General features: G+C 41.1%; 1 protein-coding gene across 1 annotated transcript in view; it reads right to left on the bottom strand.

Annotated features, from left to right (window-relative positions):
* The window catches only part of LOC131403157 (centrosomal protein kizuna-like), a 67,030-nt gene that overhangs the window by 7,754 nt on the left and 32,502 nt on the right, over positions 1-26,774 (bottom strand). Inside the window, exons 4-7 of the mRNA XM_058537483.1 lie at positions 19,410-19,557; positions 11,481-11,537; positions 10,689-10,854; positions 9,500-9,565 (exon numbers count right to left, since the gene is read on the bottom strand). Coding sequence (XP_058393466.1) covers positions 9,500-9,565; positions 10,689-10,854; positions 11,481-11,537; positions 19,410-19,557 — 437 coding nt within the window. The remainder of the gene's footprint in view (positions 1-9,499; positions 9,566-10,688; positions 10,855-11,480; positions 11,538-19,409; positions 19,558-26,774) is intronic.

Raw genomic sequence — 26,774 nt, forward strand, 5'->3', positions numbered from 1 at the left:
TAGAGTTCAAATCAGCCTGCTATAGACAAGTGGGGGCCGAGTTCCTCCAGTTCCAAGGAGAAAAGACTTGAGTCTTCTCAACTGCAAGTAAACCCTAAGTCTGCAAATTCGAGGACTAGGTAGCCCCTTAAGGCTTTACTTTCCAGCCTGTGACTGAGAACTCCAGAGAAACGTTTCCGCTCATTAGTCATGTCAAACTCTCAGAAAATTATTGAGAAGTGCGTATAATTAGATAAAACAAATATTTCTAAAGAATACAATTATTGTCAATTAGAATGTTCTGGTACACACAGAAACAAATATATCTGCATGCTCAAGCTTTCAGTTCTGGATCTCTCAGTCAAGCATCTATTATACAGTCAAATCTGTGTCAAGATTTAATTTAAAAAGTAGAAAATATTGCAATTTAAAACATAAAATAAAGGAGTCCGGGGGTTAAAATCCATCCTTGGCTATTAATTCCAGACTGATGACACAAAGAGATAAATATGTTTTTCCCTACTTTGTTACATAAGCCAGCCAAACCCAATCATCTATCTTCCTACAAAGTGGTGAAGAATCACTGAGATTGTTTTTTTTTTTTTTTTGGATATGCATTTCGTGTCTAGAAAATGGAAACAGCCAGAGAAGGAAAGCGAAAACATGCTGAATAAAGGGAGATAGGAGAGAGATGATGTTGAGGAGGGAAGAAAGAAAAAGCCTCAACTTCTTATCTTTTATTCTCTTTTATATGCAAATGTACACCTGCTAAAATATTTCTAAATCTAGAAAGAAAAAGAAAAAGAAAATATTTGATGAAAAAGTGCTTTTAACAACTCATTACAAGAACCAGAGAGAGGCAGGGTTCACCAGCCTCTAGGGGTGTCTCCAGGCAGAGAATCTGCCTCTGGCTTGCGCAGAAATCCCTAATGAAAGAAAGAAAAGTTGGGCCCGGAAAAGGAGTAACAAAGGGAGATGCAAACAATACCATCACTACAAATAGAAAAACAACCTTGAACCAACAAAGAACTGGGCATCTTTGAGTAAGGAAGGGGAATTACTATTCCTATAGGAAGTATGTAGAAATTTAAAAATTAAATTTGAAAAGTATTTTCTGTCCACTGAGTTTCCCAGTGCTGTTACTTTTCACATATTTCTACACCCATGCAAATTTTTTTCCACACTGTTACTAGATGTGTTGCTGATGCAGCAAACAGTCATTTTTGTAAAATAAAATAAAAATTGTGACATATATTTCTAAAATTAATTCTAAAGATAAATATTATCACTGAAAATCCAGAAGTCATTTGTCTAGTAATCTGCTCAAATGAAAACAAGAAAATATTAGGATATGGGTGCCTTCACAATTCTGAAAATACAGAAAACTCATCTATATTTAGGATTTTTTTCAAAGGCCATAAGTCAATGTGAACCTGAAATACATAGGTTGGATCCATGACGAGAATCACTTTTCATGTCCAGACTTTCTGCAATAAACTCCACTCCCCCAGTGTTGTGGGCCTGTAAATCTATTGCCAAGGTTTCTCTGTGCTCTCAGAGACTGCTGATGTACAGAGAAGAGAAACTCCTACTTCACATGAGTTGCCTGAAGCTGCTTCAGAAAATAAATATTTAGGGGCCAGCCCTATGGCATAGTGGTTAAGTTCGGCATGCTCCGCTTCGGCAGCCTGGGTTCGCAGGCTCGGATCCTGGGTACCAACCTATACAACTTGTCAGCCATGCTGTGGCGGCGACCCACATACAAAATAGAGGAAGACTGGCACAGATGTTAGCCTAGGGCTAGCCTTCCTCAAGCAAAAACAAGAGGAAGATTGGCAACAGATGTTAGCTCAGGGTGAATCTTCCTCAGTTAAAAAAAAAAATTTACATCACATTCTTAATTTCTACGGAGTAATTCAACAATTACACTTGAAAATAAATGTCAGGCTTGTAACTGAACTTTAACGAATGTTCCAAAACTGAACTGAACAGTTCCGCTGGTATTACTTCATATGTAAATTTATAACCATAGTGCCTGCCACTTAACATTGTTCAGCCATGGGAGGGGAATTTTTAACTCTCCAAGTCATGCAATCTTGAACTTTTCAAAGATTGAGTAATCTTGATCAGGAAGCTATATTTTATTGGCATAATTAAATATTTTTAAAAACAATATTTTTAGCAATTTGCATTCAATGATTTATATAATGAGAAGAATCAGAAATAAAGACAATAATATTATCATTAGCATTATAGTAGGGTCAGGAATAATCAATGTATAAGATGAACTAGATGTTAGAAATGTAAAATATGAAGAAATCTCTCTTCACCCCCTACAGTGGGTTGAATGATGTCTCCCCTAAAATTCATGTCCACCCAGAACCTCAGAATGTGACCTTATTTGGAAATAGGTTCTTTGCAGATGTAATTAGTTAAGGATCTCAAGATGAAATCATCCTAGATTTGTGGTGGGCCCTAAATCCAATGACAGGCATCCTGACAGGAAGAGTGGACACAGAGACAGAAAAGAAGGTGATGTGCTGATGGAGGCAGAGACTGAAGTCAAGCTGTCACAAACTGAGAGCCACCAGAAGCTGCAACAGGCAAGGAAGCCTTCTCCCCTAGAGCCTTCAGGAGCACGGCACTGCTGGCCTTTGGTTTAGACTTCTGGCATCCAGAACTGGGAGAGAATACATTTCTGTTGTTTTAAGTTTGTGGTACTTTGTTACAATAGCCCTAGGAAAATAATACACTTCGTGATCCTCGATTTTATTAAAGTATCTGAAGCCCAACCTCTTCTCTCCCCACTTGAGTCTCTTGCATAAAATGAAGGTGTTTCACAACATGACCTACAAAGGCTCTTTCAGCTTTGAGACCCCCTGCTCCATGGTTCTCAAACCTGGGGAGTCACCTGGGGGTGTTATAAAAGACTGATGCCTGAGCCCCACCCCTAGAGGTTCTGATGTAACTGGTCAAGGGTGTGGCTGGGGCATAGGTATCCACCCAGGATTCTACTGTCAACGACCAAGGAGAATTTCTCTAGGCATTTATGAATTAATTTCCTTGAATGCAGGAGCAACCAATCGAAAACACTCTTCAGAAAGGTGCCTTTCATTCTTTACTGACCATGTTAAACAAACACCACCGCCCTGTAATGTCATGAGTGAAGACGCTTTGCTGTAGCAGCAAAGGGGAAGCCCCAGCAGCCTGACATCTACCACAGAGACAGGGCCACAGGGACTGCCATGGACAATCCAGCAGCATGAGATGGTTCCCCTGGTTTTGCACGAGTTGGGGCTCCCAGGCTTGGCAGGTAACACGTCTTTCCTGATCCTCGTGCATTTCTGGGACAGGACAGGTGAGACACATTCTTAGTAAAGTCTCCTTAGTGGAGTGTTACGCCACTGTACTCTGGCGTCCAACGTTGTCACCACAGTCTTCTCTCCCAGGGTAAATCCAGTCACCAATGACAACCTGGCTATTGTATGTTCCCAGCCTTTTCCAATTTGATGTAAAACTCAAGCAATAACGTTTTGAGAAGCACTGCCCAGAACCCCAAGTGGCTGACCTCCCTCACAGCTTCTAAATGGACATACCTTAGTATGACATTGAATATTTCAGCTTGCCAAAGAATATCAGTGAGAAACGGCACTGTCAGGCAACCACTTTCAACACAGCTTGACCGAGAGAATAGGAGTCAAAAGAATGAGAGGCTGAATGGACATTCTTAGAGGCTTAATCCTCTTCAGATAAAAGCTGAGAGCCCTTTTCACACGGAGCTTAAGGAGATGAGTTTTGCCAGGATGGGCACGTGGGGTGGGGAAAGTATTGGTAGAGTGACTGAGTGAAAGAGACAGCGTTCTGGCCTGAATCAACAAGCATTTAAGGAAACTCCTTAATCTTTGGATTCCAACTCGTTTTTATTCATTCGTTTGACAAACTGAGTGCCCACTGTGTTGTGTGCCAGATACCGTGTCAGGTGACGGGTTTCTATGACATTTAGCATAACCTGTGTCACTTGCTAAAACTAAAACTCACTTCACTCTCAGAGGTAAATTCAGTATGAATACAAATAAAATTGCCAACGTGGGAAATTTCACTTGGGGGTATAAGTAGTTCAGATGAGATTTTCCCTCATAATCTAGATAAGCATGGCTTTAATCCTGGTCTAAGTGTTCCAGGGAAGCACTGACCTGAGTATTCTAGTCCTGCACGTGTACTCAGGCTCGCCCCGCTGTATAAAGGGCACACACACCTCCTGGCAAAATCCATACTCGGAAATCCTTGCAAGTGCCCACCTCTCTAGGCCTAACACGAGAGAAAGGAAAGGTATAGCTTCGCTCATCATCACTCGCAAAGCATCCTTGTGGAGCTCATCTTTTGTGATGATATACACTGATGTTTAATTAATCCAGACACCTTGATGCAGTCGCCTCTCTTGTAAAACGAAAGCAGCCGGCTGGTGGAACAGAAGGAGTTCAGGGATTAAATCTTGAAGTTTGAGTTCGATTCAAGATCCAACACACTAGCTATATGGCCTTGAGCAGGACTCAACCTTCCTAAGTTTCTGTTGGACTGACTGTAGAATGGGTCCCTAATGTTTACCCCACAGGACTGTTGTGAGGATCAGAGATGATGAAGACTTAGGAGGGGCAAGGACCCAGTCTTATTCCCAGGACTTAGCCAAAGTAAAGGTGCAATATACATGCAAATGATATACTATCTATTATAGGGAGAAAACCACACATTCATAGATATCAAAATTATTCTTTGATTTCTACCTTAATTCTTCACTGTGAACAACCAGACTAATGAAAGGGGTAGATTGTGTTAACAACAACAGATCATACAGGCTGTGGGAATATTTATTCTGGTTGTGTGTGTGGGTCTGTGTACGGGAGGGTTTCTATGTAAATCTTAGCACAGATTGCAGGAGCTCAACTTATGAAACCAACACTCTGCAAATGATTAACAAAGCAGATGCCTTCAGAGTGACAGCAAACTCTTTAAGGATGAGCCCCTCTGCCAAGGAGACCTATGTTTGGAAGTGATAAGCAAATAAGAAAGGGAAATAAAGAAATGAGAATATTGGCACATTTGACTTCTTTCATATGGAATGAGAATCACAGTCTCTTAGCATTAGAAGGAACGTCAGTTCCAGAAACAAGAATTCCTTCCACAGTGTCCCTCTAGAGAGTAGGTTCCTGCCATGGTTCAAGCACCCAGCACAGAATCTTATACCTGGAAGACACTCAGCTTGGTTTTGCCTCAAAGAAGAGCTAGAAAGTTCTTCCATTACTGAGCTGTGAATTCCTTCCCTGCACCACTCACACACAGAGCCCCCTGAGAGACTCTAAAATTACGCTTGATCAACGTTCTGTCTTGTACGTGGAGGCCTCGCAAATATTTAAAGATAGCTTTTGTACCCTTCTCAGGTTAAACTTCCCCAGGGCCCTCATCATTCAGAGCTTCCCCTCCATTCTGCCCAAACTCCTGGTGCCTGCCTGGGTTCACTTCGGTGTCTTTCTCTACTACATCTCCTCTGAGACGGCTGTAAAGCAAATAGTCACGCAGAAGGACCCACACTAAAGAAGAGCACTTCTGGACTGTCCAAACTCACTACTGGAACATGCTGGTCGTCAATTCGTCAATTCAGGAAGCAGCTTTAACAAGTAACTTTCAATCATAACATCAACTGGGTTTAGTTACACTAAAGTAGCCAAAGCTTCATTATAAAGCAATCTCATCCACAAGGGAGATTCCCACAAAAAGGACTCATGGGAAAACGTTGACGATAATTTTAGGGTATTAAGAATACTGGTGCCCTCATTAGACTCAAGGTTTTAAAAAACATTCTGTGTATATCTGTGTATATTTCCCAAAACATGTTCCACAGAATATTAATTCTGTTGGCTGTTCATAGGAAGGATTCCATTTTCAAATAGAAGATAATTATTTGAAACTTTAAGTTCACACCTTTAAATGGGTCATTTACTGAAAGTCTAAAAGTTTTCAACGTGCTCCCTGCACTGTGCATGTTGCAGAGGGAGAGCGCGATTATGCGGGATTTGGTCAGAGAATGTGTATTCCCTGAAGCATTTTCGGGGTGGAGCCTGCACAGAACACGCTTGGGGAAATGCTGCATCCGCCCATCCACACGGTGAGGCGGCACAGCAGGGGAGGACTGTCGCCTGGGAACCGTGTGCCCTGCAACGCCCTCACCTGTGAGCCTGTAAGAGTTATGGCACACAGGCACTCACAGGCAGAGATGCTGGGCCTTGACCAGTGAGAGCCCCAGGAGCCACTGCACCACGTTGTTGTGATTCTTCTCTAAGGGTTTCTCCACGGGACTAATTAGAAGTTCCAAAAATATCATGCAACTCTCCTCAAGATTCCTTTTTGATGGGGTAAATATCCTTCTGGATTCAAATCATCAATTGAGTTCTTAAGTGGAAATTTCTTGCAGAAACTAATTTAGCGGTACCACTGGGAAGCACTGTCTAGGAGGAATTATGGCAGCACAGGGCTTGGGCGAGTCTTGGTCCCAAGTGGCTACCGCAATTCAGGAGATGGTGTTCAGATGCCTTTCCAAGACTCGTCTCAGGATTATGCTTTCTGTGGCACTGTACCCCCAGCCCCCTGCTTCTTTTCCTCTTTGAGTTTGCTTTGTGAGATTCCTTTTAACTAGATGGCATTGGTTTGAAAAACTGGGGACTGTGGGGCCAGTGCAGAAGATCAATACTACTACTAACATTCACATGAATATTATTATTATAAATCGCAGCTTACATGTATTGAGTGTGTAGTACACGCCTGGCACTTGCACACACACGATCTCATGTAAACTTTAAGACCATCTTGCCAGGTGGTATGTCTGCTTTCCCAGTACAGAGGCTCAGGGAGGTGGAGAAATAGAGCAGGGAGTAAAATGCTGACACTGACGGCTGATGCCAAAGCCCAGGCTCAATTGCAACATCCCCTCAACCCTGAGAACAGCCTCTGGAATATTCCTTTTCTTTGGAATATTCTAGAAGGAATGCAGCCCATAAAACAGGAAAGTCTCAATAAAACTATTATAAAGGGGGAGGCAGAGTCTATCTTTTTTTTTTTTCTTTGTGAGGAAGCTCAGCCCTGAGCTAACATCCCATGCCAATCCTCCTCTTTTTTTTGCTGAGGAAGATTGGCCCTGAGCTAACATCCATGCCCATCTTCCTCTACTTTATATGGGATGCTGCCACAGCATGGCTTGACAAGCAGTGCGTCGGTACACTCCCGGTATCTGAGCCTGAGAACCCTGGGCTGCCACAGTGGAGCGCGCGTACTTAACCACTTGCGCCACTGGGCTGGCCCCAGACTCTATCTTAAATCAAACTATATACCTGCTTTACTCTACCAAGGCCAAATCTCCAATAATTATGCCAAAGACACAAAGATTTAATAAAGAGATAATGGTCAAGAACTTAGAGATTAAACTATTACAATGTTATATGTCAATTATATCTCAATTTAAAAAACTGGGGAAAAAAGAACTTAGAGAGCAAAGTAGTTTCAATCACAGACATGACAACAGCATTAAAGAGTCAAGGCACATGAGGCCCTCAAACATTAATTTCATGGGAAGTCCAGCGGGTGGGGAGCAAAGAAGAAAGAGAGTATGGTGGCGAGGACAGAATGGAAATGCTCAAAGTAAATGGCTTTGAAAGTTTATTTTTATATCTCCCAAGTTATTTTATATGTCTAAAACTTTGGCATGCAACAGGCACAAAGGATTTTTTTCTTTATTTCTTTTTTTTTTTTTTTTGGTGAGGAAGATTGGCCCTGAGCTAACATCTGTTGCCAATCTTCCTCTTTTTGTTTGAGGAAGATTGTCTCTGAGCTAACATCTTTCTCAATCTTCCTCTATTTTGTATGTAGGATGCCTCCATAGCATGGCTTGATGAGCAGGGTGTAGGTCCGCGCCCAGGATCTGAACCCATGAACCCCGGGCCGCCAAAGCAGAGCGTGCAAACTTAACCACTACGCCACCGGGCTGGCCCCACAAAGCATTTTTTTAAAACTGCCAACTATTAATTGACTGATGGTAGGTTGTTGGAATTAAAATTTCTTTAAAAATCTTAATGGTAAATAGCCCTTATTATTTCTAGGCACATCACACCTCTTTCTACAAGAAAAAAAGAAAGATTTGAAACTCCAGTACTTAACTATCTCTTCTCTTATAAAGAAAGTCTATGAGAAAATAACGTTTGCACTAATTTTGAGGACAGTCATCTGCTCACAGCAGGGAATGACTGGAAAGAATACTGAAAAGAGAAGCAAGAATGGGCAACGAGATCACTTCCTGGTTTCTCTCCAATAAGTCTTTATAATTTTAACTGAAATAAATTCAGAGGTCATTAGATACTTCTGCATTCAAAGATAAATGCAAGAGAAAAGTCTCCAAATGACTTCTTGATTATCTGCAATTTGGGATCATCTACACTTCTACTAACAAAAAAATAAAGAGGGAACGCTACCAGAGTTTTCTCAAAATGAAGAATAAAAATGCAATAAACATATCACTGGGAAAATGTTTAAAAGAAAAGAAAACCTCTGTATTTCGGAATGAAATATTATCTGATGCAGAATATATACAATAATTGCTCTATTATAAACTCTTTTTTCAAAACCAGAGTTCATCACAGAAACATGAGTTTAAAAAATTAATCATCAGGCTATGAATTGTATTGTCATAAAAGAAAACTATTCTTTTCCGCTTATAAACAACAAAACGACCACATATGCAGATGCATGCCTCAGTACCGCAGTGCAGTGGTGTGGTTACTTGTATAAATATTTAAAGTCAGACCTTTGAATTTATAATGAAGTAGTGTACCACTTTACAAAATAAGATCCTAGTAAATTTAGACGTATGACAAATAGAACTCTGTTCAGAATACTCATTGCTGCTGTTGATATTCTAAAACTAAAAATGTAATGATATTCAGATTCCAGCTAAACAAGCGTAATACATGTGCAGAAATCTTAATAGGTCTTGATGAAACGTTACTGCTAAAATTTTTAAATTATCACATGGGCTTTGTAACTGAGGCACAAGCAAGCTTCTTGTCTGGCATTTTTTTTTTTTCCTGCTCTTATTTTAATGAGACACATTCAATTATCACAGGAAAGAAAAGAGTAAAATCAGAAACAGCTGTAGTTGGCCACACAATGACTGGTGTTCCCCACGGAGACTGACGTTGTCACACAGACGCAGGTGCTGAAAGGCTATGTGATGGGGTGCTCACACGTGTAACTGTGTAACATGATCATGAAGAATTCAATAGGCATGCTTATTTTCCACCTCAGTTTCTGCTAATGTAAGCGCACACATCATGCTCTTACAATTAATCGTCCCCTCCAGCACGTAGTAGTTGAATATACTTGCTCTTAGCAGAGTCCACACACCACTAACCTAGAATGTTCTGATTATAAAACAAGGTTGAATCCTGTGTTTGAAACTCTTAGGCAACCATAACTTTACCTGTGATTGGAATCTTTGCTGCCATGCTCTCTTCCTTGCTCTCGTCTCCGCAGCCACTTGAAACGTCTAAAAATCAAACACAAGATAATAAAAGTGTATTTCAAGGTTATATTTACGGAATAGGCCTTTGCTTTTTTTTTTTTCTTAACTGCCATTCCTTTTATTTTCACTGCTTCCCCACCTCCTTTCTTTGCTTAGTTTATTTCTTGTCTGAAATAGTACTGTTCCTAAAAAGAAACCTATTCTAAAACTAAGGTATCTCTATGTTGCTTTCATGCAAAATGATTTAGCCTGACATCTATCAAATTTGACTGGGGCTTAAAACAAGCGAGCCTCAAATCCTGTGCATGTGTATCAGCTTCTGAATATATCCTGAGCAACTCATAGCTCTCTTGGGAATACATTATAGCGGTTTATTGGCATGTCTTAACAATAACGTTAAAATAATCACAATTTTCGGGCCGGCCCCGTGGCTTAGCGGTTAAGTGCGCGCGCTCCGCTGCTGGCGGCCCGGGTTCGGATTCTGGGCGCGCACCGACGTACCGCTTCTCCGGCCATGCTGAGGCCGCGTCCCACATACAGCAACTAGAAGGATGTGCAGCTATGACAGACAACTATCTACTGGGGCTTTGGGGGGAAAAATAAATAAATAAAATCTTTAAAAAAAAATAATAATCACAATTTCTGGATACTAAAAATTGGTTATTAAGTTTTGGGGGGCATAAACTCTGATTCTTAATCATCTGTTTAAACTTATAAAAGGTTCTATTATAATTAAAAAGAATGTTTACCAATTATGAGTAAATTCTATTAAGTGATATCAAAAACTTCACAGTACTCTATGTGAAGTACTTGATGGACTCATTTTCATAGAATCATCTTCATCTTTGTGGGATGATAATAATTATCTACTGCCAAGTGCTTAGTCCTGTTAAGATTTCAATTTATAAAAACTTATTTTATTGGAAATTCAGCAGGACAGCAGATCTACAATTAGGTTTCCTATTCCTGTTAGACTGAATGAAAACATATATTTATTGGAAGGTGGTATAAAACAAATAACATATTATACATATTAAAATTAGAAGTGTTCTTGAGTCTGCTTTTTTATAGGTACACCTTGAGAAAGGGTGTTTGCGTTGACTCTGAATGCGTTTTTGCTGTGGACAGACCCTTTAACAACAGTTACCTTGTTCCCTTGTAAGAACACTGTTGAGCCATAGAGTGGGTTTCGCTTCCTTTATTCCACTACTGTCATTCAGAATAGATGGCAAGCTGCAAGATGATTCATTACTGTGAACGGCCGAACTATCGTCACACTCTTCTGTAGGGGCTTTTTTCAATAACGCTGCTGCCTACAGTGTTTAAAAGAAATAAAAATAAACTCTAGCCACATTCCCGTTGGTCTCAAAGACCCAGCCTTCAGACATAATTTTAGGTTAAGCTTTACTTTGGATTTAATTTGCTTCCTGACATTTAATTGAAATTAAAATGTCTTCAAGATAAAATAACATCTGATTATTTTGCAGCATAATTTAATTCTTTACAACAACTTACACTTGTAATAATACATTTTTTTGTGGCCTGAATCTTATGTCATGCTGAAGTGTTCTGCTTGTGAAGTACGTATGTGAAATGTGACCACTCTTGTGAACCTGGGCTGGTTTATCCAAGATCGACTCTCTCATTGCATGAATGCTGTTGGTTTGGATTGAGAAAGAGATGTGGAAAAATGTGACCTTGCAGTATCCCCATCCTTCCAGAAATGACCCCTGAACTTCCCTCAAATGAGAAGACTGTAGAAAAACTTGGTGGCTGAGAAGGAGACACTAAGCAAAAAGAGAATTGCCCTTATTTTAAAGCATAATTGTCAATCAAGGATAAACACACTCTGCACTTTGCTGCTAAGTCTGCTGGGGAGCTCAGGAAACTTACTAGCCACACTGCCTATCTGTTTTCAAAGGGCACCAAATTGTCTTACCCATATCGCCTCATGTGTCCTGGGCAGGGAGGTGGGCACAGATTTTATCACAGCCAACTTGAGAGGCAGAGAAAAAGTAAAAATTAACAGGACAGGTAAATACCCATGTCTCTTAATTTCTAGGTCAACACTCTTCCCCCAAGAAATAAAACTATACTGGTAACAAGAGTTAAACAACCAATGATGACATTGTCCCGCTGCCAGAGTGTGTTTCTCTCTCATTTCCTACTTGGAAGTGGTGATTTGCCCAGGCTGCTGGGAGAGGAAATCTCGGTGGTGGTGCTGACCTTTCCCTGGTCTCTGGCAACAGTAGTAAATACAAGGAAATGTCCAACTCAACCTGTAGAATGGACACGAGACTCTACAAGTTAATATGAAGAGCAAAACTGGACAAAGCCTCATAGGTCATCTTTAGTTTGAGAGCGAAGGGGTAACAACAGAATTCTCTAGTGAACAAGGGGGAAGATAATCATCTCTTCTCATGAAGATGCCCTGACAGGAAGAATCACAGAGGCAGAATATGGAAGATCTTGCCTTGTAAGTTTGGCTTTGAACATACAAGGCCACTGCCATCGGCCTTGATATCCCTGCAAGGCTCCTGCCCTCTGCCCTCCCCTGGACCAGCTGGCCACCTGGATCCACGGCCTATCCTAGGGGCCGGAGCAGCTGATTTTAGGGGATTTAAGGAATTCTAGTCTCCTCGGCCGAAGGACTTGGTGTCAAGTTAGCCTTGTAGCCAGCACCTGTCTGTGGTCCAGTTCTAGTAACCAGGAGCTCTTCCTCTATTTACATAAAGTAGTCCCTGAATTTTACTCGAGTTGTGACAATTCTCTGTTGGGATGACCTGCACTGTATCCCTGTTTCTGCATACTGGGGTTCAGGTGTAGAGTCCTGCCCTCGAAGCTCAGGCCAGGGCTGGTTCCCATCACTGGCTGCCATAATGCCTCAATCCCAGCTGCCTACATGGACCACTGTACTGCACCTGCTTCCAGAATCTGTCCAGGAAGACAGGTGTGAAGAATAGTGTCACCTCCTTGACCTGCCATCTCTCAACTGTCAGTGCGCAAGCTGGACCACTGTGGCCTGTCTCATTTCCAGACCTCCACCTCTCCTGCTCTAGTCTGTCTGCTTCCACAGAGAGATAAGCTCCTATTCTGTGTGCCCAATCATCCTGGATCTATGAAAAGCATTTTAGAATATGAACAAAAAGAACTGACCCAAATTCTGAAGTGAAAGTTATAATTTTCTTTTCCTAAAATAATTCAAACATTCTGAGAGAGCCTCAAATATGTATTTCTTCGTCGTATTACCTTATGCAATAGCTGTAACTAATAATTTCTTGGCATGACTTCGTAAGAGCCACTGTTTTAACACATATTTTAAGAATAAAATTGTTAAAGGACTTTCTACACTTTTTACTGTAGAATTTGCAGATAATGGAAACTGTTTTGGATTGTCAATGACTCAGATTACTTGTAACTGGGCCCTCAATGATGACACACAATTTATCTCACTGTTTTGTGCACCTCTTTCATATTAAGACCCTCTTTTGCTTTAGCTGGGTTCCAACTGGGTTTCAAAAGAACACAATAAAATGCTATAATAATCCTGCAAATGTCTTTCTAATAAGTCCTTGTATACTTGATAAGAATACCACCACTGCTACTAGTTCTACACTCTGCCCTCTTTTTTTTTTTTTTACCATGGTGAGGTAAATAAAGTAGTGGGCATACTGCAGGTTTTCACTTATTTCATATATTTTATCCCATTTATCTTCACTACTCAATACTCTTATCTCTAGGATTTCTCTTACTTTTTTGATAGAGATGTTTATAAAAGGACTCATCTTTTAAGATAATCCTAGAGATAATTTCTCAAAGATGAGTCTTTTATTTTATAAGGATTTTGATGGATGGTCAAATTACATGAGAATGGTTGGCTTCACTTTACTGGACCACAGAGCCAAGAAAGAGAGCAGCAGATCTGCCCAATGGGTCATTCATAAGGGAACCCACAATATAAATCCCTAATAAGCAGGTAATAATGATAAGCAGGGACAGAAACAAAAGTCAATCTCAGACAAGGAATGGTTAGAGGTTTCTAGTCAAAAACAACTTCTGCAGAGTCAGGAAAAACATCTGTAATACATTCTCAGGATGTACTGTTTGCAGATGCTTTAGCCAGGCATATTTCTAAGGAAGCCCCCAATTTGAAGGAGCTTGCAGTCTGAAACTGACAACACTAACCCATACCTACAAAGAAACAAAAGCCCAGAGAAGAGGGAACAAGCTGCTTTACACAGCTCATGCTGGGACTGAATGGGCTCTGCAAATTGGAGCTCTCTATCTGAAAAATGCCACCAGACAACACTTTTACCATGGGCCTCCTGATGGTGCTTATGAATAGACTATGCTTGGGTCTCAACTTATCTGTTAGCTAATAAAGGCTCTCTTTGATTTCATACATTTGGAGCCCAGGAGGGAGACTGGGGACTGTCTCACTGTTCTCAGCAGTCTGGAGCCTAAGTCAATAGAACAAACTAGTTCCTCACTTTTCTGCCTTCCCAGGAGCCAGGAGAAAAGGCTTAGAAATTCAATGCCAAGGCACACACTATTTGTAGAATGACTGATGGTCATATTTGACATCTTAGAAAGGCAAATCGTCCTATGATTTACACTTAGCAGGACACTTAGAATTACTGGCTCAATTCTACCAGAATTTTTCTCAAAGGTCAGTTACGGTTCCTGCTAGGTCTAGAACCCCAAGAGTCATCTAGGCTGCCTCTTAATTTATATCCAGAAACTTAACTGTGATATTCAAATGCATAAATAGACAGATGAAGATAATAACGGAAAAGACTTTGTGTCCAAAATATCATTAAGAAAAATGAAAGGCAAAAATCAAACTGCTCAAAATATTGCAACAAATTGTACGAATTTATATAAAAACAATTCTTACAAGTCAACAAGAAAAACATTACTAACCTAATAGAAAAATGAGCAAAGGACACGAACTGGCAAATTATAAAAGAAGAACCACAAAGGGCTCACAAATAGGTAGGGGAAAAGTTTGACCTCAATGGTAAATATAAAGGTCAAATGAACAAAAAAATTGGATGTCATTTGCACTTCTCAATTTGGTGCTCAAAAAAAAAAAGGTTGATAGCACCCAGTTTCATAAAGAGCTCAGATTATATATATATATATTTTCCTCCATTCCTTGTGACTTTGATGACCCCTCCAGAGTGAGATCTGGCAGTGCAGAGCAAAAGGCTGAAAGACACGCATTCCCTTCGACCTAACAACTCTACATCTAGGAATTCATTCTAAGGAAATAGCATGGATATTTGTACAAACTGAATTGCTCAGATGTTCTTTGAAATTTTTTTACTACAGGAAAAATTAAAAACAACTTAAATGTTGAACAAGAGGCTGGTTAAAGGGACAGTGGAATAGCCACACAGGGGTCTCTGCACAGCTGTTGGAAATGATGTAGAAGAACATGTGATGGTATGAAAGGAAGTTCACTTGTGACAAGTGGGAAAAAAAGAAGCTATGGACACAAACAGTACAACCCATGTTTGCCAATATATTAAGTATTAAAAACCATGCACCACAACGTCAACGGGCAATTTTATTTTCTCCTTTTTGTTTACCTTAATATTCCAAGTTTGGTTTTCTTTTTTTCCTGCTAGTTTTTTAAGAAAAACACATGCTAGCTCCAAAGGAATCTGATTTCTGCGATGGATGGTACAAATACAAACAGAAAGCGAATGTGAAAGCATTTAATAAAATTACATTTCCTTCTGTATGTAAATCAGTGCTGTTAATGCAGAGACAGAAAAGCAGGAGAATTAAAAACCACGGATGTAGACAGCAGATGACAATTTCCCCTAATACACAGATTTAACTGACTTTTTCCTCAAGAACCTTCCTCTTGCACACCAGAAGTAATTTTTCAATGTTTAAAGAGAAATGCAAGCATCATCACCTAAGGTATGTCTAAGTTATAGGAAGGGGATTTTATCTGTGCAGCAATTAAAAGAAAGGGGAAAGTATTCATATGAGCCAGCAAATGAGTATTCAAGAGAGAAGACCAAGAGAACAGTCGATCCTTAGGGAGAGATGAAGGTATTTCTGTGACTAGTCATGTGTCTTTCTGGTATGTGTGGTGCGGGCACTCTATGAGTGCCACCAGTAAGCCACTCTGCTTTCCCTGGAGAAGTTCTCCTCGGTGGAAACAGACATTACTTAGGAGAGAAGGAGTATTAAGGCACTTTGTGTTTTAATGAAGCACCCAACTCATTTTTTTTTCCACATAAAGTAATTATAAATTTTTCTGATTTAAAAGCCTGCAGCTCAATTATGCAATTGCCTAATAGGGTATGCGGATGCTGTGGATCTTATCTGGTCTCAAGGGGACATAATCTGAGTTTCAGCGGCTTTAATGATGTATTTACTCAAGAGACAGGACTGACTCTAGCTGACAGCAAGGGGACCCACAGGTAAACATCATTTACACGTGACTGTTTAATTAGCCATTTACCCAAGAGATCAAAGTAAATATTTCTGAGCTGCATTAGACTCTTAGCCAAGTAATTTTTAGTAGAACTTTCTTAAATTTTGAAAATCTCTTATTTTTAAGATTTTTATCTACAGAGAAATATGTAACTCATGCTATTTACTAAAGGTGTATATTGTTTCAATACAGGGAAACAACCAAAGATACTTGATTTTGCTAATAGTAAAAGCATGACATGTAAATCAAAGCAGTCCTAGAACTCACAAAAGCATTTTGTTCTAAAGTTCGCAAGGCTTGCCCTGCCCACGTCATTTTGGTAACATTGTTCTTTACGGCTGTGCATTTCTTCAGTCACAACCTAACCGTTTCAGAAACTGCCTGCTTACTTCGATTTTTAAGGACAGATTTTGTGATTAATTTATTGGTAATTTTTATGATTGTCACTAAGATGAGATCAGGATGATTTAAAAGGGAACAAAAAACCTACGAGGGGAGGCAGAATAGCACTTGATTCATAAGTTATTAATTGGGCAGCCCCTTCTCATTAATAATGGAGTTATTGGGCCGGCCCCGTGGCTTGGCAGTTGGGTGCGCGCGCTCCGCTGCTGGCGGCCCGGGTTCAGATCCCGGGCGCGCACCGACGCACGGCTTCTCCGGCCATGCTGAGGCCGCGTCCCACATACAGCAACTAGAAGGATGTGCAACTATGACACAACTATCTACTGGGGCTTTGGGGGAAAAAATAAATAAATAAAATTAAAAAAAAAAAAACAAAAAACCAAGCAACACTGAGAGATCCTTTAAAAAAAAAATAATGGAGTTATTATTTGAAAAATTATGAGTGGATTGGTTGTCTGGAACTGGGAATATGTTTTCTAATATAAACAACACCTTTTTAAAAGAAGATGACTAGATAGGAAAGGGCAGTGGACCACTGCTTATTTCAGCCTTGACACGGCTGAGATGTGACCTACTCGAGTGAACAAGAATGGAATACAATGTTGTTACAAAATAGTACTAGAGAAAATGGACAACAAAACCGGAAAACAAATCCTTCTTAGGATCTACATTTATTGGGCCAGCCCAGTGGCAGAGTGGTTAAGTTCCCCTGCTCCGCTTCAGCGGCCCAGGGTTCACAAGTTGGGATCCCAGGCGTGGACATATGCATGGCAGGTGCATCAAGCCATCCTGTGGCAGGCATCCTACATATAAAGTAGAGGAAGATGGGCACGGATGTTAGCCCAGGGCCAATCTTCCTCAGTAAAAAGAGGAGGATTGGCAACAGATGTTAGCTCAGGGCTAATCTTCCTGACTTAAAAAAAAAAAAGAAAGAAAAAAAAAAGATCTACATTTATCAATAGGTGTGGAACAGATCTAAAAAACACAGGTTCTGTTTTTCCTCAAGAACATAGTTCTTTCTCAAAGAACATTCACACAACTGGTATCATACCTCAAACAAAACAAAACTATAGGTTATTTATTGAGTCACAGGAAGTTCAGTGAAATGAAAATATGTGTGGGAAGGATAACACAAGATTACCTCTGAAAAGGGGCAGGGGCTTGAGGAGAAGCGCACAGGGGCTGTATCTCCATAATAATTTATTTCAGGAGAAAGAAATTGGGGAGGAAGGAGGTTAGAGGAGGGAGAGGAGGAGAAGGAGAAAAGGAGGGGAGAAGAAGAGGAGAGAAAGAGCAGAAGAAGGGAGGGAAGGTGCGTGAAAGGGGGAGAGAGAGAAGCCAAGAGGGAGGGGGAAAAGGAGGAGGGGTGGGAAGATGAGGAGAAGGAAGAGGAGGAGCAGGTCTGAAATAAATAGGGTGCAATGGTAACAACACATGTGAGTCTGGGCTGGTAGGCATGGGATTCCTGGGTTCATTTTATCACTCTCTGTTTGTATGTTTGAAATGCTTAAAAAAGCACTTCTACTCTCTTTTAATCAAAGGGGCAAAGAACGGGGGGCTTGAGAAGGACTGAAGGTGCTCTGAGAGGCTTGAGGGTTGATGGCAGAGGCTCTGGACCGCACAGCGACACAGGTGTGTGACTTCAGTGCAGAGATGGCAAGCCGCGCCTCCGGGAGGGGCACATGCAGAATCCTCGAACTTTGTGCACGATAAAAATGAAAAGCATCAAAGCCAGAAAACCCTATATTACATGTAAGGATGAGAAAACATACATGAAACTAGACACGTGCACAAGACATTAAATTTAGGAAAGGAAAGGCCACCTCTCTGAGTATATGGCTTCTCCAGGGAATGACGAGGACCACGACGGGAACGCTCTAAATCTGGCTCCTGGGCGGGAGCCCCTCCTGCCTTCCTTGGGAGTCTGCTCCATGGGTTCCCTGGTCTCTTCAGCAGCTCACGCTCCCCTCTGCGCCAGCTCCTGAGTCAGGCCCCTCCTGCCTTCCTTGGGAGTCTGCTCCATGGGTTCCCTGGTCTCTTCAGCAGCTCACGCTCCCCTCTGCGCCAGCTCCTGAGTCAGGCCCCTCCTGCCTTCCTTGGGAGTCTGCTCCATGGGTTCCCTGGTCTCTTCAGCAGCTCACGCTCCCCTCTGCGCCAGCTCCTGAGTCAGGCCCCTCCTGCCTTCCTTGGGAGTCTGCTCCATGGGTTCCCTGGTCTCTTCAGCAGCTCACGCTCCCCTCTGCGCCAGCTCCTGAGTCAGGCCCCTCCTGCCTTCCTTGGGAGTCTGCTCCATGGGTTCCCCGGTCTCTTCAGCAGCTCACGCTCCCCTCTGCGCCAGCTCCTGAGTCAGGCCCCTCCTGCCTTCCTTGGGAGTCTGCTCCATGGGTTCCCCGGTCTCTTCAGCAGCTCACGCTCCCCTCTGCGCCAGCTCCTGAGTCAGGCCCCTCGCTGTCTTGTCTGGCCCACAGCAGGGCCCGCTCCTCCCCGCCTCAGTCCCACTCCAAGCAGACAGAACTCCCCAAGGCGCAGCAGAGACCTCATGACAGCCCCGCTCGCAAAGCTCTACCGGCTTTTCAGAATCTACTCAATAAACACCAACTCCTTGGCCTAGGCTGGACCCGGCACAGCAAGGCTCCACTCCCTCGGACCTTCTCGCCCCCAGCCCACACGTCAGCCACGGAAGACGGCTCTGTTTCCCGGGTCTGGATGGAGTGGAGAAAGAAAACCAGGATGCCACAAGAGGCTTCTAAGTTCCTTGGAAAATGCTGTGGTAGATATGCTTAATTAGGTTAGCTCCAAAACCTGAATCAACGTTATGTAAGGAGTTGAGATTCCTACATAAAACACTATGCAAAAGGCCTGAGAGCAGAAAGTTAAAACCAACCATAAAACCTCACTATTATTTAATCTTTTTTCAAATATGTTAACCATTGCTAAGAACATGACTATTTCCTTAAATGAATAATTTGTACATCTTGAAACTTATTAAAAAAAATAAAAACTACTAACCCCTGTCCTCTGGTCCACGTTTGTGACTAGGAAAACTTCAGACTTCTTAGCTACCTCTTCTGTGATAGAATTATCACGTTCTTTCAAGGTGGCCATGTGCTGACCCAACTGTGCCCTCAACAAGCCTGAGGCTGACGCTTGTTCAGATCTGTAACACAGAAATAGGAGACACATTAGAAATTTGTAGTATTGGGTTACTTATGAGATTCCCATATTTTCAAAGGCCCCTTAATCAAGTTGGTAGAAGATAGTTCATCCAGAAAAGTCTAGAACCTAATATATTCTGGACTAAGGGAATTTCCAGAGTCTTGGTATTTCTTTTTTAATTTTATTTTGGTTATGATTTCATTGCTAGATGAGCATTCTCAACTTTGGCTGCATACTGGAACTACCTGGGGAGGTTTGCAAAATCCAGGTGCCTAATGCCACCCCTACAGAGTCTAATAAAATTGGCCTGAGGTGTGGTCCAGCCATTGGGATTTTTTAAGGCTCACAGAGCGATTCTAATGCGCGGCCATGGTTTCAAATCACTGCACAGATAGTCACCCTCCTCTTAAGTGTAGTTAAGAGAAACAGATCACATTTCCATCTCAACAACAGTTGATTCCTGTTATATACTTACTATGAAATTTTTTAAAAATTAAGGTATTATTAGGAAAGAGTTAAAGGGAAGCCTATATTGCTGCCTAGACTACGGTATTTAGATACTAAAAGGAACCAGGTTCCCTTAGGGAAATGCCCTGTTCTAGTTCTGGGGCAGGAAATGTACAAGACGAGCCTGGAAAACCTTGTCATACTAGAAAGTACGGAAGCTATCAAAGACCACTGAGTCATGTCAAAAGGCCTCAGAGGCCATCTTGAAAGGGTTCCTGCTGGCCAAGGACGGGACAATTTGAGCACCAAAAAGAACAATGAGTGCAATGGACTTAAACACAGCAAATATATAAAAATCTACAAGTTCATTTAAAAAATAAATAATAAAAAGTTTTAAAAATAATAAAAAATCTTTGGATTCAGCCTCAAAAAGGAAGGAAATCCTGTCACATTCTACAACATGGATGAATCTTAAGGACACTATGCTAAGTACAATAAGCCAGTCACAAAAAGACAAAGACTGCATGATTCCACTTACATAAGACACCTAGAGCAGTCACATTCACAGAAACAGAAAGCAGAATGGTGATGCTAGGTGCTGGGAGAGGGAGAAATGGAGAGCTATTTAATGGATATGAGTTTCAGTTTTGTAAGACGAAAAAGTTCTAGAGATCTGTTGCAGAACAATGTGAATGTACTTAACACTACTGAGCTGTACACTCAAAAATGGTTAAGATGGTAAATTTTATGTCATGTGTGTTTCACCAAAATTAAAAATATAAACAAATAAACAAACCTTTGGAGGCTGCTAGGGAAACAACTTGATATTCTGAAAATTGGTAAGTAAAGGGAGAGAATCAAGCATTTATCCTGCCTTTGTGGTCAAAAAATGCATTTCACAATTAACAAGTAGTTGATGGGAAAAGTTCTTCCAACTAATAAATGCAGAAGAAATTAACAAATTAGAAAAGTCACCATTTTGTAAGTCCAAATTAATGAATGCATCTAGGAAATGATCATAATTTTGTGGAAAATGCATAACAGTAAATTTTATACTGAAGCATCAGTCTATCAATGTTCAAACCCACAGACCAGTCTTCCTAACAACATGACAACCAGACATCACATGCGGCCTGAGGGGGGTGTAATAAGAAGTACAAGCACTGGGGCAGCCTGGTGGCGCAGTAGTTAAGTGCACGCACTCCGCTTTGGTGGCCTGGGGTTCGCAGGTTCGGATCCCGGGCGTGCACCAACGCACCGCTTGTCAAGCCATGCTGTGGCGGCATCCCGTATAAAGTAGAGGAAGATGGGCATGGATGTTAGCTCAAGGCCAATCTTCCTCAGCAAAGAAAAAAAAAAGAGGAGGACTGGCATCGGATGTTAGCTCAGCGCTGATCTTCCTCACACACACACAAAAAAAAACGAAGTACAAGCACCACCTATGACATTGTCTTGCCAAAATAACTGGGCTGGAGTATCATCATGTATCTGGATTGAACCAGCAGTTTACAGGTGATAGCATTTCGATCCTGATACAAACAAAGCAAATGTAAAATGACTTTTTTGAGATAATCAAGACAAACTCACAAGAAATAGGTATCAGATAAAGTAAAGAATCTTGGTAAATGGTAATGTATTACATCCTTATATGTTAGAGATATAAGTATTTGTGAGTATTTATAAGTAAAATATGTTGTCTCTTTTAAACTACTCAAAGAAAAAAGTGTGGATGAGGGAAAGATAAAACAAGACTAGCAAAATGTTGACAACTGGTGGATCTGGGTGAGGGGTACATGGGACTTCATTATGTTATTATAGCGGCTTTTGTGAATGTTTTAAAAATTTAAAAGTAAAAAGTTAAAAAACAGTATACTAATGTCTGCAACTTACTTGGAAATGCATAAAAATAAGAGATTGTGACTGATGGATGGATGGAAATATGAAGAGACACACATATGGGAGTGCAATCAAATGTCAATGGTAGAATCTGGGTGGTGGGTATATGGATGCTCATTACACAGTTCCTTTTACTTTTCTGTATGTTTGGAAATTTTCATAAGAAAATATTTGGAAAAAAAATAAGTCTAGGTACAATTCAGAACCTTCTTTAATAAATCTTAATTGTTATAATCTTTGCCTGACCTAACTCTAGTTTTTCCCAAGAGTTGAATAAAGTGGGATGGGTCATCGGAATCCTTGAACTTATTTAAAAACTTCCCAGAATGATTCTAAGGTTTCTGGCTGGTTTGGTAGAAAGCCCCTTCAGCAACTTGCCTTTCTTGGTTCTGTCTAGACCTCACCAATGTCATAATGCACCCAATTCCTTTGTTCTGTTTCTATGTAAATGAAGCAACCTTTTTCTACATTTGGTTTCACAAGAGATTTCCCTACCGGGAAAATGCAATCACAGGCTACCAGCAAATTCTAGTCCATTCAGCCGTTTCATTTCTCATAATGAGTAAATCAATTGTGCTTCTGGTCTGAAAAGATGTTTACTTAGGTTGAGTTAAACCTGGAAACAAGTTGAAGTAGGGTGAATTAAGTTAGTTCAAGTAGTTGGGATGGACTGAATTATCAGAGACCGTCTCGCTGGTGACTGATACACGTGACTTCTGCAGAGGCAAAGCCAAGGCAAGAGGCTACTAATGTCCCCACCAATTGTAACCATCCTTTGGGCTCTGGTATGAAAGAACTAGCTAAGGTTTCCTATAATTATTATACATACCTCACAAAAGGACAAAACCCATTAATTGACTTGCATGGGGTCAAATAGCAAATGAGCTATGGAAGGAGGTACAGCATCTAGACTCTGTGACTTCTGAACAGTTAAGCCAACACTTACAGCACAAAACCAGGCTTTCATGCAGATTGATTTCAGGACAAATTGGGTGAGGAGTACAACAGCCATGGCTCTCCTTGCATGGAGTCTTGCCCATGTTTCTACATAAACACACCAAATCAGAAAATTTGCAAAGTGGTACAAAGGATTTTGTGTGTGTGTGTGAGGAAGACCAGCCCTGAGCTAACATCCAATGCCAATCCTCCTCTTTTTTGCTGAGGAAGACTGGCCCTCAGCTAACATCTGTGCCCATCTTCCTCTACTTTATATGGGACACCGCCACAGCATGGCCTGACAAGCGGTGCGCTGGTGTGCACCTGGGATCCGGGCCAGCGAACCCCGGGCTGCCACAGAGGAGCGCGAGCACTTAACCGCTTGTGCCACTGGGCCGGCCCAAGGTACAAAGGATTTAAAGGAGTTTTTTTTTTCTCTTTCGTCTACTTTACATTGGAAAATTTATAACATCAATGCCACAGAGAAAAAACAAAGTTCAATGTCAGCTAAATTATATACTCCTTTAATTAAAAAGATAATAAAAGAATAGACTTTAAACAGTCTATAATTAACTTCATACACTTGGAATGGCTTCCAATCAGAAAACTGCAATTTAAGTAAATGTACCAACATTTCCTAATTACAACTGATTTACAACAGATTGGTAACTTGACCAAAGTTTTAAATGCAGACAAAATAGTAAGTACCCTGAATTTTATTCTGAACATAATAGGCAGAATAAAATAAAGAGGTTTTTACATACTATAATCCAAATAATATAAAGCTGACTCAATTTTTCAGCATGAGTTTGAGAGCACAATTGGGCAACTGTATCTGAAAGTAGCCACTAACAAGAGACAATTAATTAGTTGCACCTGGAAAAAAAATAAAATAATGAGTACTCTCAATATGGATTTCATATAAGATAAAATTACTTAAGTAATCATTTTTATGTTAAAATATGTTTTCCAGAAGGCAATAATGAACAAATTTTTTATCAATTACCCCAAATGACATGAATTATATTTTAATAATTCACGATTGTCTAAAATAACAACTTGGTCTTCCACCTAATAACGTAAACCTTTCATATGAAGGTCTTTGAACACTTAATCCCTGATATAACAAAAATCAATAATGATGATAGGAACGGTTTTGTTCTTTTTCCTTTTAAGATGCTTCACTTTGTGAGCAGGAATTCAGAAGTCTTCTCACTATCTTTTAGAGTACGCTGTGGGGCAGGTACCCCATTTTGCAGATGAGATTATAGTAAAGAGATAGACCTCGACAGCCATGGTTGGGTCAGGGGCACAAGCAGGGCTGCCGCCACACCAAACACAGTTCTCTTCAACAGGCTTTAAGGAGTTCATAACCCATTAGAGCCTTCCTACTCTGCCTGGCTTAGAATTCTAATGACATCAGTGTCATTAACAATTAAGGAACAAAAGTAGATCATTCTCTCCAAATCTGTGTTTCTGAAATAGTTTATCAAGTTGACCAGTTGACTGCTTTGGTCCAGGGGAGATCTCAAAGCAGATGGGAATATATCACTTAGGGGAGTGTCCAACAATAATTCCTGGGCGCTGAGGGGCACAGAGGGTGGCTAGAGCAAGAAGAGCAGCAAGGAGCCCGATGCCATGATTAAAACTTGTTAGAGGGGCTGGCCTGGTGACCTAGTGGTTGAGTTTGGCGTGCTCCACTTTGGCAGCCCTGCTTCACGGGTTCGGATCCCAGGTGTGAATCCACACCACTCACTCATCAGCCATGCTGTGGCAGTGACCCACATACAAGATAGAGGAGGATTAGCACAGATGTTAGCTCAGGGCTAAACTTCCTCAAGCAAAAAAAGAGGAAGACTGGCAACAGATGTTAGCTCAGGGCTAATCTTCTTCAGCAAAAATAAATAAATAAATAAAACTCTTTAAAAAGAATCTGTATTTAAAGACCTGACTGCTTATCTCTCAAAGGTCATATAAACACTTGGCACTTTTTCCAAGGCTAGACAGTGAACCAGTGACAATCAGTGTGCATTAAACAGCACCCCCAGTCACAACACACAATGGGGCATAAAAGGGCAATCCTAATCGTAACAGAACATAACACTGACATTAGTAATCATTCCTGACTTCTTTATCTGGCTTAAAAAAATGATTGTGGTAAAGAAGCAGTCTTGCAGCCTCCAGATATTAATTTTAAAATTTGTGTTGGTCATAAAGAAGGATCATTTCTTAGGGAAAGCTGATTTACACATAACTGTAGACCAACAGTCATGCAAAATGCAACCTTTCATAATGGAAATCAATGCTCTATTATGCATGTTGAGAAACTATACAAATCTCTAGTCTAGTAGATGTAGATATTTTATCTCATCACCCACAATCACAGTTTGGCAGCGTAGGCTGAGAGAGTCACACAATGAATCATTTAGTCTAACAAGTCAGTTTGCACAGAGAATTATAAATGCATATATGCTTTCTATGCCACATACCACAACTGTGGTTTATGCAAAATAGTATATCAACAGATACAAAAAGCAGTGAGAAAGAAACAGGGGCCTGGTTACAGAGCCTCACAACACATAATCACCAAATGACCTACAGAGTGCAGAAAGACTCCGCCCCAGACAGCTTCTTCCACCGCCTTGTAAAGGAGTATTTAAGACTGCTGTTTTTTATCTTGCATGATAAAACAACAGGAAAGAGGGGGAGCCGGCCCTGTGGGTTAGCAGTTAAGTGCGCGCGCTCCGCTACTGGCGGCCCAGGTTCGGATCCCGGCGCCCACTGACGTACCGCTTGAACGGCCATGCTGAGGCTGCGTACCACATACAGCAACTAGAAGGATGTGCAACTATGAAATACAACTATCTACTGGGGCTTTGGGGAAAAAACGGAGGAGGATTGGCAATAGATGTTAGCTCAGAGCTGGTCTTCCTCAGCAAAAAGAGGAGGATTGGCATGAATGTTAGCTCAGGGCTGATCTTCCTCACAAAAAAAACAAAGAACAAAAAACAGGAAAAAGGATTTTCTTGCATTGCCCTTTACTGCTTCAGGTTGAAAAGTTACTGACCAGGAAGGTCATTTCCAGCATTTTCCACAGTTTGGAGATCACTAGTACAGATGCAGAAGGTAATGTATACACTTTCAGGACTTGTGAACCTCATCTTGTGCTCTGTTAAATGGAACATATGATTGGCCAAGTCTTCTTGTGCCAAGGTCCTTTTAGAAACCATCATCTTGACTTCTCACGCTTTCGTGGGATTTATGCTGAATTCTACTCTGAAGAAAATCATTAACATAAAACAGCCTATGTGGCACACTGAAGGTAGAGAAAATGATGTTAGATATAAGATAACCAGACCCAAAGCCCCTCTCACTCTCAGCGAAACAAGGTCCTTTCAGGTGGGCTTTCACAGACACTCATCTGCTGACCATGCTCGAGAAATAATTTGTTCTCTGCTAGTAAATAGTGGGGATATATTTTAATAAAAGGAAATATAGTCAGTCCCCAAAATAAAAATCAGAGTTAGGTCACTGGCAACAATTATGCAACATGAATTAGGCACCGACCAGGTGCCAACACTGGACAAACCATTACACAAATTACACATATGTAATTCTATGACCTCAATAAGTCGCTCAGATGCCACAAAGCTTCTGGGGCCATGAAAAGAAACCCACACTACCTAAAAGGTGGGTAGAGGGTACAGAACAGATTTCTGATTGACTCAGGAAGGATGTACAAGAATCATGGTTCACATGGCCAACTACCCTGCAAATAATTAACCCCCTCTCTCTCTCATCCTAGCTTTATGGCCTTTAAGGGATATCCTTGAAGTGGTGGCTCTCAAACCTGAGGGAGGGTAGTTCCCTTAAGGGCTCATTAAAACCCAGGTGGCTGGGTCTTACCCCCAGATTCCTGATTCAGTGAGGCCTGGGAGG

This window comes from Diceros bicornis, unplaced genomic scaffold (assembly GCF_020826845.1).
Source record: "Diceros bicornis minor isolate mBicDic1 unplaced genomic scaffold, mDicBic1.mat.cur scaffold_55_ctg1, whole genome shotgun sequence".
Lineage (NCBI taxonomy): Eukaryota > Metazoa > Chordata > Mammalia > Perissodactyla > Rhinocerotidae > Diceros > Diceros bicornis.